This window comes from Galeopterus variegatus, unplaced genomic scaffold (genome assembly GCF_000696425.1).
Source record: "Galeopterus variegatus unplaced genomic scaffold, G_variegatus-3.0.2 Scaffold2167, whole genome shotgun sequence".
NCBI classification, from domain to species: domain Eukaryota; kingdom Metazoa; phylum Chordata; class Mammalia; order Dermoptera; family Cynocephalidae; genus Galeopterus; species Galeopterus variegatus.
The window spans coordinates 174146-190486 of NW_007728278.1; the positions used below are offsets into that span (position 1 = coordinate 174146).

The 16341-nt window shown below is 39.8% G+C and overlaps 1 protein-coding gene across 1 annotated transcript in view; it reads right to left on the minus strand.

The window, feature by feature from the left end:
- The window catches only part of SCCPDH (saccharopine dehydrogenase (putative)), a 38758-nt gene that overhangs the window by 15025 nt on the left and 7392 nt on the right, over positions 1-16341 (minus strand). The window contains exons 3-5 of the mRNA XM_008580822.1: positions 11672-11752; positions 9301-9430; positions 6440-6489 (exon numbers count right to left, since the gene is read on the minus strand). Of these exons, the coding sequence (XP_008579044.1) occupies positions 6440-6489; positions 9301-9430; positions 11672-11752 (261 nt within the window). The remainder of the gene's footprint in view (positions 1-6439; positions 6490-9300; positions 9431-11671; positions 11753-16341) is intronic.

Consider the following 16341-nt stretch of genomic DNA (forward strand, 5'->3'; position numbering starts at 1 on the left):
TTTTTTCCGTGTCCGGCAATGGATCGCAACCCTCAGTGTTGCCCCCGTACCGGACCAGGGACCGGCAACGGGATTGCAAACCTCGGTGTTGCTCCCGCGCCTCGCTCAGCCAGTGAGCGGGAGCCGGTCTGTATGTGGGATCCGAACCCTCGGGCGGCGCGCGCCGCCGCGCTTCCCAAGCGGCACACTATCCAGTGCGCCACCGGGCCGGCCCCATAGTTTTCTTCAGAGAAATTTTACACATCTTCTATTACTTATTCTTTTTTTTTTTTTCCTTTTTGTCTTTTTTCGTGACCGGTAACGGGATCGCAACCCTCAGTGTCGTGCCCGTACCGCAACCGACAACAGGATCACAACCGGCAATGGGATCGCAACCGGCAATGGGATCGCAACCCTCGGTGTCGTGCCCGCACCGCGCTCAACCAGGGAGCGGACCGGTCTCTATATGGGATCCGAACCCTCGGCAGGACAAGCGCCACACTCTACCGAGTGCGCCACGGGGCCGGCCCTTCTATTACTTATTCTTAGGTACTTGATTCTTCATGCTATTATAAATGGCTCTTTTTTAAAAAAATTCATTTTCTGGGCTGGCCGGTTAGTTAGGTCAGTTGGTTACAGCGCAGTGTTAATAACACCAAGGTCAAGGGTTCAGATCCGCATACTGGCCAGCTGCCCCCCAGCCCCCACAAAAAAATTCATAAAATTAATTTTCTAACTGTGGCTGGCATACAGAAATGCAACTGATTTTCATATTAATATTTTATCCAGGAACAACAAAGACTAGAGTGAAAATAAATGAAACAGAATAGAGAAAATCAACAAAACCAAAAGTTGGTTTGTTGAAGAGATCAACAAAATTGAAAAACTTTAGCTAGACTGACCTCCTCCCCACCAAAAAATAAAGCGAGAAAGAGAGACAGAGAAAACTCAAACTACTAAAATCAGGAATGAAAGAGGGGACATTACTACCAAGCTTATGGAAATAAAAAGGAGTATAAGTGAATACTATGAGCAACTGTATGCTAACAAATTAGATAACCTAGATGAAGCAGACAAATTCCTAGAAAGACACTGTTATAAGCTGAACTGTGTCCCCTCACCCCCCAAAATTAGGACTTCATATGTTCAAGTCATAATCCGCAGTACCTCAGAATGCAACATTATTTGGAAATGAGTTTTTCCAGCAATTTATGAAAAGTCTTTTATTAGTTTTAATATTGCCTGTAGATTATTTTTAATTTTCTACATTCACAAATGTATCACCTACAGAAAATAGTTTTGTTTCTTCCTTTCTAATCTATATACAGTTCATTTCTGTGTTCCTGCTCCGACTAGGACCTGGGTGAAGTAATGACAGACGGCATCTGCGTCTTAATCCTGATCTCAGAGCAAAAGTTTTCAATGTTAAACACTGGGTGTTGCACTTGTTACAGCTTAAAAATGGTTTTTCTCTACCTATTGAAATATGATTTTCCTCTTTCAACCTATTAATGAGGCGAAATACAAAATTATAAAATATTAAATCAGTATTCCTGCTCTAAAACCAACTTGGACGAAATGTATTTTTCTTTTTATATATTACTGCTTTTAGTTTGCTAATATTTTGTTTAGGATTTTTGTATTTATGTTCCTGTGAGATTAGACTGAATTTTTCCATTCTGAAATTGTTCTTGCAGGGTTTTGGAAGTCAAGGTTATGCTAGCCATGTCCACTCGATTCATTCGACCAACACTTACTGAGCTGCTTTTGTGTGACCAGCACTGTTCCAAGAGCTCGGTGACTTAAACAGAGAAAAATCTCTCCTTTTGTGATGCTCACATTCTAGAAAGAGTGATGAAGCCAACAGAAAATATAATATACAGGGCCGGCCCGGTGGCGCACTGGAGAGTGCGCTGCTTGGGAGCGTGGCGGCGCTCCCGCCGAGGGTTCGGATCCCATGTGAAGACCGGTTCCCGCTCACTGGCTAAGCGCGATGCGGGCGCAGCGCCGAGGGTTGCGATCCCGTTGCTGGTCCCCGGTACGGGCGCAACACCGAGGGTTGCGATCCCGTTACCGGTCGGTAAAAAAAGACAAAAAGGAAAAAAAAAAAAAAAAGAAAATATAATATACGGAATTTACAAACTGAGAAGTACTATGGGGAAAAAAAGAAGAGCAGACAAAATAAATTGGAAGTGCAAGGCAAAGGGGTTGGTTTGCAATTTTAAATAGGGTGGTCAGGGAAGGCTTCATTAGGAAAGTGACATTTGAGAAAAGACTTGAAGGCGAGGGAGTTAGTCATGCAAATACCTTGGAAGAGTTGTTTGCAGGCAAAAGAAACAGCCAGTACAAAAGCCCTAAGGCAGAAGTGTGCTGGTGTGTTCAAGCACCAGCTCAGAAGTGAGGCAGCTGGAGAGGACTGAATGAGGGCAAAGCATGGGAGGGCCAGCTGCAGGGGTCCCTGGGGCCAGATTGTTCATGAGCATGCACACAACTGTAAGGACTGAGGCTTTCTTTCTGGATGCAACAGGAGGCCACTGAAGAATTCCTAGCTGAGGTCTACGTATTGTTTGAAAAGGATCACTGTGGCTGTTGTGTTGAGAACAGACTTCAGGGGAATTGGCAGTTGCAAGAACAGTGGGGTAGCAAGGAAAGTGGTAAAACGGTCAGATGCTGACGTATTTTAAGGTAGATTCAACAGATTTCCTGACAGACGGGATATGGGTTTCAAAGAGAAGAGCCAGGAGCAACCCCACTGTTTGATATGAACACTTACAAATAAGCTGTGGTTGGAGCAGATTTGGAAAAGAAAGCAGCTCAGGCACAGACAAATGCAGTTTAGATATCTACCAAGGGTTCAAGTACAGATGGCAATTAGGCAATTGTATATTAAGTCTGAAGTTCAGAAAAATGTCTGGGTTGATGACATAAACTGGAATATATTTAATATCCAAATATATAGAGGCTTGCTTGGGTTCTCTTTACTGATTTCTAGCACAACTGCATTATGGTCTAAAACATGCTCTAGAACAGTGATTGGCAAACTGTTCCTGTGAAAGGTGAGACAGTAAATATCCTAGGTTTTGGAGGCCACATATGATCTCTGCTGCATACTCTTCTTTGCTTTTTATTATAGCCCTTCAAAAATGTAACAACCATTCTTACCTTCCAGGCCATATAAAAACAGGCACGGGCTCTAGTGTACCTCTAGAACTACACTATGCAATATAGCAGCCACCATGTAGCATACACGGAACATTTCCATCACAGTGGGAAGATCTACTGGACAGCACTGCTCGAGTACATGATGTCAATCCTCTGAAATGCTTTGAGTCTTGCTTTATGGCCCAGCATACAGTCTGTGATACAATTTTTATGTAAAAATTATGAACCTTAAGGAAAAAGTAAGAAAAGAAATGGCTGCAAAACAAAAGACTAGTGCCAAGGGACACATAGAATCAAGGGAACATTCTCTTTGTCCTATCCACGTGAAATTAAGGCTCTGTACTTCGCTTTAAGGGGCATGAGAGAAGGCAGCTACAGAAATGTGGATGCTTCAACTCTCCTGTCCTGAGTTAAACCCCAATTTTGAGTTACTATATTATTATTAATACTTAGTATTTATTTTCAATATATATCATTTATACTCATTGACTAATCCTCATAGGACTGTGTGAAGTAGGCACTAGTTATCATCTCCTTTTATACATAAGGAAATAAAGCACACAGAAGATAAGGAAACTTGCCCATGGTCACATCACTAGTGAGTGGCAGAGACAGAATTCAAGTCCAGGGAATTCAGTTCCAAAATCTGTACTCTTAACAACTCTGAGGAAAAGATTTTTTTCTTTTGGGCAGCTTGACAGTCAGGGATCGAACCCTGGACCTTGGCATTGTCAGCACCACACTCTAACCACCCTCGCCAACCAGCCAGCCCTGTGAGGAAAGGATTCTTGACTGACTCTGTAAGAACCATCCACTCAGTCGTTCTTTTGCTGCATCATTAGATCTACCTGGTCATTCCAATTGTACCTCCTGCTGCTCTTTCAAAGAGGGCCTCTTTTCTAGCTCTACCAAGTTTCTCACTATCTCCATGCAGTGCACATCCGCTTTTTGTCAGTCCTACACTAATTCTCTTATAGCCCCTTACCCCATCTTCTGCTTATAAACCTCTCTCCTGTTTGGAAATTGTTCCGTGTTGTTCAGAAGGGTTTGACCCTATGATCCCACCTGCAGAGGAGCCCATGACCCAGACCTGGGCAATCTGATTACTCCATTACACCAGGCTACAAGGATTGGGCTCAAGAATGGCCAAATGGCGCAATATTTGAGTAATCTTCCCTGTCATTTGATAGGTAAACTCTGGTAGCTCTAACCGGGAAATGGTGAACCTTAAGGACAATGTATACTTGGGGCTGCCAGCATCTTCCCACCCTGTTGAGAGCCTACACAGAGGAAAGCAGAAGAAACAAGAGACAGAAAGAGAGAGAGAGGAAAATAAGGACTTCTGACAATATCATTTGAACATCTAGATCCAGCCATATTATTTGCTTGCAGACATTTGGTTATATGAAATCAATACAGTCCTTTATTTGCTGGTGTAAACTGAGTTGAACTGGGTCTCTAATGCATGCCACCCAGAGTAACAAGCATGTTTCTCATTCTTGTTTCTGAGCATATGTTCTGGTTGCTGCCTCTGACCTTCCATCCCATGTCACTCGCTTTTCAAGGATAATCTCAGTGAGGCCTCTTTTTTTTTTTCCTTTTTGTCTTTTTTTCGTGACCGGTAACGGAATCGCAACCCTAGGTGTCACACCCATACCACGACCAGCAACAGGATCGCAACCCTCGGTGTCGCGCCCGCACCGCGCTCAGCCAGTGAGCGGACAGGTCTCTATATGGGATCCGAACCCTCGGCGGGAGCGCCGCCACACTCCCAAGCACCGCACTCTACCGAGTGCGCCACTGGGCCAGCCCAGTGAGGCCTCTTTTTAAGGCATTCCCAAATTACTCAGGCCCACTATCACTTCCTTTTATTCTTATACTCTACTAGTTAGTCTCTGTAACCACAAATCTTAGCATATTTTATATAGTTCTTTGTGTTAATTAATCTGAACCCACAATCTAGATGAATCATTTCTCCTACTTAAACATGCTCCACATCATTCCACCTTTGTGTCCTTATTATACTATTTCCTCTTCCTTCTCCACATGAGCACAGCACCAGCCGTTGAAATTCAGTCCATATTCCAGCTTCTCCAAAAAGCTCCTGATCCCTGGACTCCCAGCTCGATGTATTCTCCATTTTCAGAACCCTACATACAGTATTTCATCTGATATCTTTTATAACAAACACTTTCTATCTCCTGCCAAACTAAATTATTACCTCTTTAAAGGCAAGGTTTGCTTCTTATTCATTTATGTGTTACTTCATCTTCCACTACTATATACATGATTGGACACTACACTACACATTGTACATATCATACAGACATGTCAAATGAACATATCTGAAAGAGAATAAATACTTACAAAGCCACAAGTACAGACCTAGAATTGGGTTAGGCTCTACTGGCAGTAAAAGCACTATCATAAAATATGGTCCTTTCCCAGAAATGTAACTGTATTAAGTTCCCAAATAGACTGTGTGAGTCCATTTCTGTTGCTTACAAAAGAATATCTGAAACTGGGTAATTTGTAAAGAAATGAAATTTATTTCTTACAGTTTCAGAGGCTGGGAAGTCCAAAGTCCAGGGGACACATCTGGTGAGGGCCTTGTTGATGGTAACTTCACAGCAACAAAGGGTGTCACATGGTGTCACATGGCGAATGGTTTGAGCAAGAGAGTACTAAACTCCTCAATTGCTCTCCTTTTAAAGCCATCAAAACCATGCCCATTACTCCACAAATGGATCAATCCATTCACAAGGACACAGTCCTCACAATCTAATTACATCTTAAAAGCCCCACCTTAATTGCCATAATTGGATTTCCCACCCTCTTAAAGCTCTTACAATGGGGATCAAGCTTCAATGAGTTTTGGGGGGATGTTCAATCCCCAGCAGACTGTAAATTCAAGAAGACTAGATCTACCTCATACATTTCTTTCACGGTCATAACAGTACCTAACTCCTGTGTTTAGGCACATAGTAAAAAGACACTAACTTGGCCACAACATTTATTGCACAAAAATAATAGATGCTTTAGTGTTGGGATCATGGTAATGCATTCTAACATAATGAATTGTGCAGTTGTTTTTAAAATAAATTATATTTTAGGTCAAAGTAATTCTTGGTTATTTAGTATCTTTACTTTTTAAAATTAAACAGTGACTTTCATACATTAAAAATTAAAAATATATATAAAATTTAATTAGTCTAAATCTCTTTTAAGAGGCATGCATCATTTCCAAAATGCATTTAATATTAGCTTAAAAAAACACTTGACAAACAGGAAAACTAACCTCAGGTCCTGAATGTATAGTCAGGAAACTTTCCATGGCCGTCAAAGTACCTAAAAGAGTAAAAAAAAAAAATGGTAAAAGTAAAATCAAATCAAATCTAAATTATTTAGCCAAGACAAGTTATAACAAACCATTCTTATTCACTTAGGGGCCACATTTGCTAAGCCTACAGCATATAGAGTCAGAAAATCTGTACAGATAACAGTTTTATTATGTTATTGTAAACAGACTTAAGAAGCAGCCGAGGACAGGTAAACAGTCAGAAACAGTAGTTTAGTATAAACTCTAAATGCTCGTACTGAGAAAATCTTTTCTAGTATTTAAACTGACAACACTAAAAATCTCCCCCAATAAGGCAATAATTTAGCTCACTCATTCTGGAATGCTCCTCAGGACACTGTTCTCAAAATCAGATTTATGTGAATTATTCTGTTTTCAAATATGACAGCTTTTAAGCGGCTTATTAGTAGTGGCTTACAATGAATAAATACAAAAACTATGAAAACATCCTTTGTGATGGCTTACAAAATACTTAAAACAAAGCTATTAAAATGAAATAAAAATAGGGTAAGTATAAAATAAAAGTTGAAAATCAAAGCCAGAAAAAAGGGAGAAATCAATTGTATTAACCACGAAGACTAATATATAGGTATAGCGGTTAATTTAAGTATTTAATTAATCTTTTTGAGTTTCTCAAGAACACTAAAGCAAAAGAAAAACATAACAGACTTGCTAATTCTCAAAATGATAAAATGAAATACACTGAATCCTTAAGAGACATTGTTATTGGTTTTAGTTCCAAGACAAAATTAAAACATGCGGCCTTATAAAGGTGACACTGAGCAAGATAACAAATAACCATGTCATCAACAAAGATGTTACAGCACAAAAAACTATAGCCACATACATATCACTTGTCTGACCACTGACAAAACACAAGAATAGATCATGACAGCCTAACTCACTGGAGATGATTCTGATGGTTGCTGGGAGAATGTGGCTTAGGTATGTGGTTCTGTGATCTAACACTATCCACAGAAAGAACACGGACCACCTATAGCAGGTTTTACAACTAGGGTACTTGTTAAAATTCTGAGTTTTAGGCTTCAGTATCTAAAAAAAATTTTTTTTTTTTTTTTTTTGTCTTTTGTCTTTTTCCGTGTCCGGCAACGGATCGCAACCCTCAGTGTTGCCCCCGTACCGGACCGGGGACCGGCAACGGGATCACAACCCTCGGCGTTGCTCCCGCGCCTCGCTCAGCCAGTGAGCGGGAACCGGTCCGTATGTGGGATCTGAACCCTCGGGCGGGAGCGCCGCTGCGCTTCCCAAGCGGCGCACTATCCAGTGCGCCACTGGGCCGGCCCCCTAAAAAAAAATTTTTTTTAAACAAATCTTCAAGTAATATTTTTCTTTTAAGAAGAAAAAAAAGACCAACTCAAAATAACAAAAACTATTAAATATTTAGGAATATTCTCAATAAGAAATATATAGGATTATCATGAAGAAAACTTCTAAACTCCACAGATTTTAAATAATTTTTTTTAATAAATAAAGATATACTGGGTCCATGGATTGGAAGACTAAATATTTTAAAGATTTCAATTCACATTCCTCTTTTTAATGGGAATGGTTCTAGTGTTTCACCAGTAAGTATGATGTTGGGTATTGTTTTCTGACATTTATTATGTAAGAAAGTATTCTATTCCTGAGTTCCTAAAAATCTGAAATCAGTAAATGGCGTGAATTTTCAATTGTCAAATCATTTATTAGGATGGGCATATAACTTTTCACTTCTGATCTTCTGATGTGATGATTATGTAACTTCCTAATGTTAAACTTTGGTCTTGATAAATCATTCTTTTAAAGTGCCATTGGATATTTATTAAAATTTTATACAGCATTTTCTTTTCTTTTCTTTTTTTTTTTTTTGTCTTTTTGTCTTTTTTCCGTGTCCGGCAACGGATCGCAACCCTCAGTGTTGCCCCCGTACCGGACTGGGGACCGGCGACGGGATCACAAGCCTCGGCGTTGCTCCCGCGCCTCGCTCAGCCAGTGAGCGGGAGCCGGTCTGTATGTGGGATCCGAACCCTCGGACGGGAGCGCTGCCGCGCTTCCCAAGCGGCGCACTATCCAGTGCGCCACCGGGCCGGCCAGCATTTTCTTTTCTAATTTCATAAACAAGATTGATTTACAGCTTGTGTGTGTGCGTGTGCACATGCACAGGCTTCAATTTCAGAGTTATGTTAACTTTTTAATATAAACTAGAACACTTTCCATCTTTTTTAAGCTCTAGAACAGTTTGTATGGCACTGGAATTATCTGTTTCAGGTCATTTTCTAAAAGGACACTTTTTAAGTATTCATGATACTAGTAACTTCAATTGTTTTACTATAATATTGATGATTTTGTCCATTCTTAAATAATTGCCTCCATTTTATAAATGGGGTAAAAGAAAAAAAGATGCCAAATTCTGTGTTCAATACTTTCTAGCTTTCATGGTTAAAAATTAAAAACCTTTTAATTATAATATATGGTAAATTATACTTTAGAATGTGTTAATTCCTAAATAAAGCAAATTTGAGTTTATAATGGCTGCCAAAATTTTTTCCAGAAATTTTACAGCTCTAACCATAACTCAGTTGAGACAACAAATAATTTCTCATTTTAAAACACGTGTCTCAACAATAGTGTCAATACCATTTTATTAAAAGTATAGCTATATTAAAAACAACACGTATGTTTCAACATTACCCATTAAATTAGCTATGTTTCTTTTCCCAACTAGGTTTTAGCTCATCATAATCACAAACATGAAGACCTTCCTTGTTAAATTCAATTATTGCTTATTGATCAATAATTACCATTCATTTTATTTCTGGTATATATTACTCCCAGATCTGCTGGAATGGAGTCAAAGCCACTGCTTCCAATGATATAAACCCCTTTTTCTGCAGCTTTCTCATGATACTTCAATTGTATTAGTTCCAGAAACTAAAAAAAATCCAAGAATCTGAATCAGAGTTATATAGAAACAATTAGATCAATATTAAATGATGTATCTTTAAAGACAAAGCGATTAAACTTTCAAAATGCTAACCAATATGGCTTTGCAGCAAAATATTAACTGTCAAAATGTTTTTTCAATTATTTAGCAAGTACTGTCTGCATGCCTACCATGTTCCAGGTGGTATGAGGGACATGCTGATCTGACTTCATGACACTACTGATTCTTTAAAAAGACTTTTAAATGTAAAAGTAACACCAATTTAAAAAAATTAAAGTACAAAGAAAGCAAAAAAAAAAAAATTACTCTCACATCTGCCAGATAAACATGATTACAGACATATATCTATGCATATGTACAGATTAGATAGAAGGGTAGGAAAGGAAGAGATGAGAGAGGAGAGAAGGGTATAATGTCTGTTCAAATCTTTTGCCTGGGGGGGCCAGTTAGCTCAGTTGGTTACAGCATGGTGTTACAACACCAAGATCAAGGGTTCGGTTCCCCATGCTGGCCAGCTCCCCCTCCAAAATTTGTTTGCCTGTTTTTAAAAATGTTTCTTTAGAACAGTTTTAGATTTAGAGAAAAATTTAACAGTAGACAGTTCCCATGTACCCTGAAACCCAATTTCCCATATTATTAACATCTTTTACATTAACATTGATTACAATTAATAAACCAATATTGATATATTATTATTAACTAAAGTCTATACTTTATTCACATTTCCTAATGTCCTTTTTCTATTCCAGGATCACATGTAGAATACCACATAACAGTTAGTTGTCATGTCTTCTTAGGTTCCTCTTGGCTGTGACAGTTTTTCACACTTGCCTTATTTCTGATGACCCTGACAGTTTTGAGGAGGGCTGGTCAGGTTTTCTGTAGACTGCCCTCTATTGGCATTTCTCTGTTTTTCACATGATTAAATTGGGATCATGGGTTTGGGGAGGAAGACCACAGGGGTAAAGTGCCATTCTCATCCCATCATATCAAGGCGACACACTATCAACATGATTTACCAGTGTTGATGTTGACCTTGGACCACCTGGCTGAGGTAGTGTCTGCCAGGTTTCTCCCCTGGAAAGTTATACTCCCCCTTCCTGAAGGTGGACTAGCTACATTAATTATTTAAAATTGTTCAGCATAGGAGAGTTGTCTCTTCTCATCCCTCTGCCCGTTTTTTAATTGGGTTCTTTGTATTTCTATTCATGACTTATAAAGTTTCTTTATATATTCTGGACCTTTATTAGGTTTTAATATTACTTTTATTAAAAATATTATGGGAGCTTATAAGATGACTTTAGAAGCTTTTCACCATTTTTTATGCTCTGGGTTATTTTAGGTAACTTAGGAACTGTTTTTTTGTTTAATTCATGTTTCCTGCTTCTTCTTGAATCAAGTTTGGTCATTTATACTTTCCTAGTATTTTCCAACATATATTTCTTTTTTTTTTTTTTTTTTCCTTTTTGTCTTTTTCCGTGTCCAGCAACGGATCGCAACCCTCAGTGTTGCCCCCGTACCGGACCGGGACCGGCCACGGGATCGCAACCCTCGGCGTTGCTCCCGCGCCTCGCTCAGCCAGTGAGCGGGAACCGGTCTGTATGTGGGATCCGAACCCTCGGCGGGAGCGCAGCCGCGCTTCCCAAGCGGCGCACTATAGCAGTGCGCCACCGGGCCGGCCCACCAACATATATTTCTAATTGAAAACTCTAAGTACATATTATATTGGCACACTGATGGTAAACATTCAACAAATGTGACATTTAAAATGTTTAGGTTGGGGGGGATTTTATATTTATTTTTCTGTAATGTTATAAAGGTGCCTGATTTCAAAATGGGAATTCATAAATTTAAAAAAAAAAAAAGTAGTAGTTGTAAAATGGGAACTCATAATGAAAAGTGAGATTCTGAGAATTAGAGTACAATATTTTAATTAATTCAGTTTACAGCATGAAGTAGCTATAAAAATCAGCACATCCTATACACAAAGGACCTGAAGTAAATGAGGTTGTGAGGATGAAAAAATTCAAGAAAACTGAAGCTAGACCTTACCATCAGTGCTCTTCTTAGAGCTCTCAACAGAATACCATAGAAATACCATCTCTAAATACTAGAAAGGAGTTATCAACTTCAAAATGTCAGCAAAATTATGCCACATATTTTCCACTTCATTAAACAGAAAACCACGTGTTGTTAAAGCTACGTTTTTTCCTTCTCATTTTATATACCTGAGGTTCTCCAGAGATGTCGATACAGCTAGTTCCATTTTCAATACAAGCTTTTACTATCGGTTCTCCATAAAATCGATACTGTAAGAATACAGAAAACCAAAAGATTATTCTTTCTTGACAAGCTTAAATGAATGAAATTCCATTTAAGCTTGGAAGTAGACTTGGTTATCAGGGAATCTAATGTTAATAAAGCAGCCTAGAGATAAATTGAGAAAATAAGATAACTGCACCATACCACTTCTCACAGTGTAAACAAAGGCATGATGGAATAATGGAGGAATATATGCTTACCCCTAGCCGAAGACAAAATGGAAAGTTTTGCAATGTGATTCACTTGAGTTGAATCTTGAAGAAGAATAAGGATTTGTTAGGAAAAAGAAAAATCCAGATAAAGAAAAAAGTATATATAAAGATGTAAGAAAGGAGAGCTGTTCCTGCTCCTTGAAGCAACAAGGTGGTTGAGCAGGAAGTGGCAGGAGATGAATCTGAAATGCTAGGGCTGGATCAGGAAGGACCACGAGGGCCATGCTAACAAGTCTAAAGTATCTTTTCTAGATTACTAGGTTCTCCTGGAGGGTTTTATTTTATTTTATTTTATTTTTTATGCATTGTGGTCAGATTTATTTCCACAAATTAAACTTTTTTTCAAAAAATGGAAACTTCATAAGCAAGTGTTTCACAGTGGTTTTTCTGGGTATTTCTAACCATATTGGGTTTTTTTTTTTTTTTTTTTAAAGATGACCGGTAAGGGGATCTTAACCCTTGACTTGGTGTTGTCAGCACCACGCTCAGCCAGTGAGCGGACTGGCCATCCCTATATGGGATCCGAACCCGTGGCCTTGGTATTACCAGCACCACACTCTCCCGAGTGAGCCACGGGCCGGCCCCTAACCATATTGTTAAAAGCAAGATTAACAGCAGTTTTCACATTCAAATTTTTAAAAAGATAAATTTCTGCATGATTTCTGAAAGATGCATTGTGGTCTGCTTAATTCTAGTAAGCTGAACTGTAAACCCTGTAAGCAAGTGTTTCACAGTGGTTATTAAGAAAATTTCTTTGTTGTTGTTTTTTTATTGTAACATAGGTGATTGCACATATCTGTGGGGTATAGAGTTGAATATGATTACCTGGGTGCAACAGATGATGCTCAAATCAGGATATCCTGGAGGATTTTAAGCAAGGCAGTGGTGTGAGATTTATAGCACAACCATATCACTCTGCCTGCAGCATTGGAAAACAAAACTGGAAGTAGGTACGAAAGGATGGAGGTCTAAACAATTGTCAGGATATACTAAGGATGAGATATACTACAAAAGCAGAAATGAATGTACTTCCCGATTAGGTGGGCTGGAACTGGGCCAACAGTTAGTGGCACTATTAGCCAAAATTAAAACAAAACAGGAAAGAGGTTTGAGGAAGATAAATTTAATACTGGACAGAGTAGATATTCTGAGCCTGTATGATATTAGATCTCTCAAATCATTTGTTGCTCAAACTCAAGGAATTAAAATTAAAAAATTAATATGTAACAGCTAATATGTCAGGATTCAGTCCCATTTCAGAAGAAGCATGATAAACCTTTCCTCTGTGAAGGTACAGTATCGTCTAAAAGTATCTCAAATCGGTCTCCTCCCTCTAATATATCCATTCTTAAAATCCTTCACTAGCTCTCCGGTGCCTGTATAATAAAGTCCAAACTTCTCAGCATGTCACAAAAAGTCCTCAAGCATCATGTCACATCACAGCCCTTTAATGCTCCTGTTCCAGCAGTTCTACACTCCCTTCGTCACACCCAGTGTCCTTGTTTCTACGACCCAGAGCCTCCTCCCTCTGTCCCGTGCCTGCCCGGCTAACTCCCAGCTCCTCCAGGCTCAGCCTTAAAGCTTCAGGCTCACTTTCTCATGTCTCAACCAGTGAGCCACAGCCCTTCAGCCAGCAAGTTTATCTACAAGTACTGGCAAGCACAGTAAAGCATTAATGAGCTTTTAAAAATACTAGTTGTTCCTTCTGGAAAGAGTACACATTGTCCCATTCACCACAGTTGGCCCACTCCTTACACTGTACTTTGTCACACCTAGCCCACCTTTCCTTTGGGCAGTCTGAAGTTGCGACTTCTCAATTATCCCTATTTTATGATGTCATTAGATCTTTCTCTATTTAGTACCCATATTTGTATGAGATCAGTACACAGAGTCAGAGTGGCAATCCTTGATTTCAGAGGAGAATTTCTCCCCTGTGAAGAGAGTTAGCGTAGAGGTCACAACTGCAACCTGTTCTCAAAGCAGCATGTTCTAACCCAGTGATCTCCTAGGTAGGTGTGCATCCCCCAAAGGGCACAAAATCATCCACTGAGTGTGGAAGTAAATATTAAAACTTCATTCATGCTAATTTTTACAGGCAACACAAAGAAAAAAATGAATTTATCAATAGTTAATATATAGATGGACTGACCACAGCACATTCCCTGGGCCATGTCAAGAGGTCATGTGTTGAATACGGGATACAACATGTATCCTGAAGGGGGCACAGTGACACCCTCATTCATTCCACCATCTTCAGTATTTTGTAACCTAGTGCTTGTTTGCACATGCCCAACACAGAAGAGTATCCAAGGCTCAGCTCTGAGGCCTCAGGCATTTAGAGGGAGAGGATAAGAAGATCCAACAGAGATAACTGAGATGAAACTGGTGGACAGAAACCAGAAGGTGAGAATCCAGAAGCCAAGTGAAGAAAGGAGAAAGTGATCAACTGGATCAAATGCTGAGAGCTCTGACTAAGATGAGGACTGAGAATGACGACTGGATTGGACAGGATGGGACCTTGGCAGAGTAGTTTCATTGGAGTAGGAAGGATCAAAGCCTGACAAGGGTAGTTTAAGATAGAGTAGGAAGTGAGGCAGTAGAGACAGTGAGTAATGAGGACTCTTTCAAGGAGTTCTGCTAAAAAAGGGGCCCAAAAAACTGGAGTAGTTGAAGGGGTATGTGGAATCGAGGGGAGCTTTTCTAAGATGGAAGATATAATCACATATTTAAATGCTGATAAAAATATTCCGGTAAAGAGAGAAAATTTGATTATAACAAGAAAATGTGTAAGGGTAAACATAAAGTCTGCTAATACTTCACCCAACAGGAGTAGGAGCAGTTTTTCCTTGTAACTATTCGTAAGGCAGAGTACAGGGTACACACAGGTAGGTAGATAGGTATGCAGACAGCAGGCAGGCAGGCAGACAAGTGGATCTGATGATATGAACGTGCAATTCTGTTCCGATAGCTTCTATTTTCATAGTTAAAAAGAAAAATAAGATAAGAGTGAGGAGAGAGAGAGAAAGGATGCTAAAGTGCGAGGAAAAGCTGTAAAACGGCTGCTTCAGAGAGTAGGAGAGAGAACAGCCGAGGAAATGCACAGAACTGCTGGAGGTGCTGAGTACCACGTGAGGTTTGCAGCCACACACTGGAAGCGGGACCCGTCAGTGGAGGGATGTGTTTTTCTCCAGCCACACTGGGTTAGTCATGTTCACGTGAGGATTAAGCAAAGAGTTAGGATAACCAGGGCTGGGGAGAGAAGGACAAAGGAGTTGGCTGAGAGTATATATTCAGTGACAACAGCAACGGACATAATGGGTGGAATCTAAGCTACTTAAGAATGAGACGAATCTAAATAAACAACATTGTATATACTTTCTGATTTAATAACAAGTAAACATTTTTGCTCTCAGTAAAAACTAACAATATTTTAGATGCTTAGTTTTCAGATGTCTTGCCAATTGTGATGGCTTCTTGAGATAAGCCTCTGCCACTACAACCCTGGTGCCTGTCTTGCTTGGATCATTCCACTGTCAGTCCCTTATCTATTTTTTCTCTCAGAAGCCAAAGAACTTCAAAACGAAATCAGATCATGCCCTTGCTGTCAATCACTCAATGACTCTTGGTCACACACAGAAGAAAATCCAGATCCTGACCATGGCCTGTAAGACCCTACACAACCTAGGTCCTGGGTACCTCTCTAACCCACCCTCCAACTCTCTGCCCTGCTCACAGGCCCAGCCACGCTGGCCTCACTCACATTCCTCAGTCTTTCCAAGCACACTCTCATCTCAGGACCTTTGAACTAGCTTCCTCTGAAGCACCATCTCCTCAAACATTCATATCCTTGACTCTTCCACTTTGTTCCAATATCTGCTCAAAAGCCGATTCCTCACAAAGACCTTCCCTGCCCATCCATCTAAAAGAGACAGATGTGCCAATCTCTTTATCTCCTTACTCTACTTCATTTTTCTTCAAAGCACTTATCACTACCCACTATTATAATCTTATGTTTCTTTCTCCCCCACAAGAATGTAAGCTCCACGACAGATTTTCTGTTTTGTTCACCACTGTGTCCCAGGTGCCAAGAATGGTACATTTTACACATAGTAGGCATTCAATAAATATTTATGAATAAATGAATGCATCCTTTTTAAATCTATTTTTGGTGCATCTTTAACATATATATTTGGGGCCGGCCCGTGGCTCACTCGGGAGAGTGTGGTGCTGATAACACCAAGGCCCCGGGTTCGGATCCCATATAGGGATGGCCGGTTGGCTCGCTGCCTGAGCGTGGTGCTGAGAACACCAAGCCAAGGGTTAAGATCCCCTTACCGGTCATCTTTAAAAAAATAAAATAATAA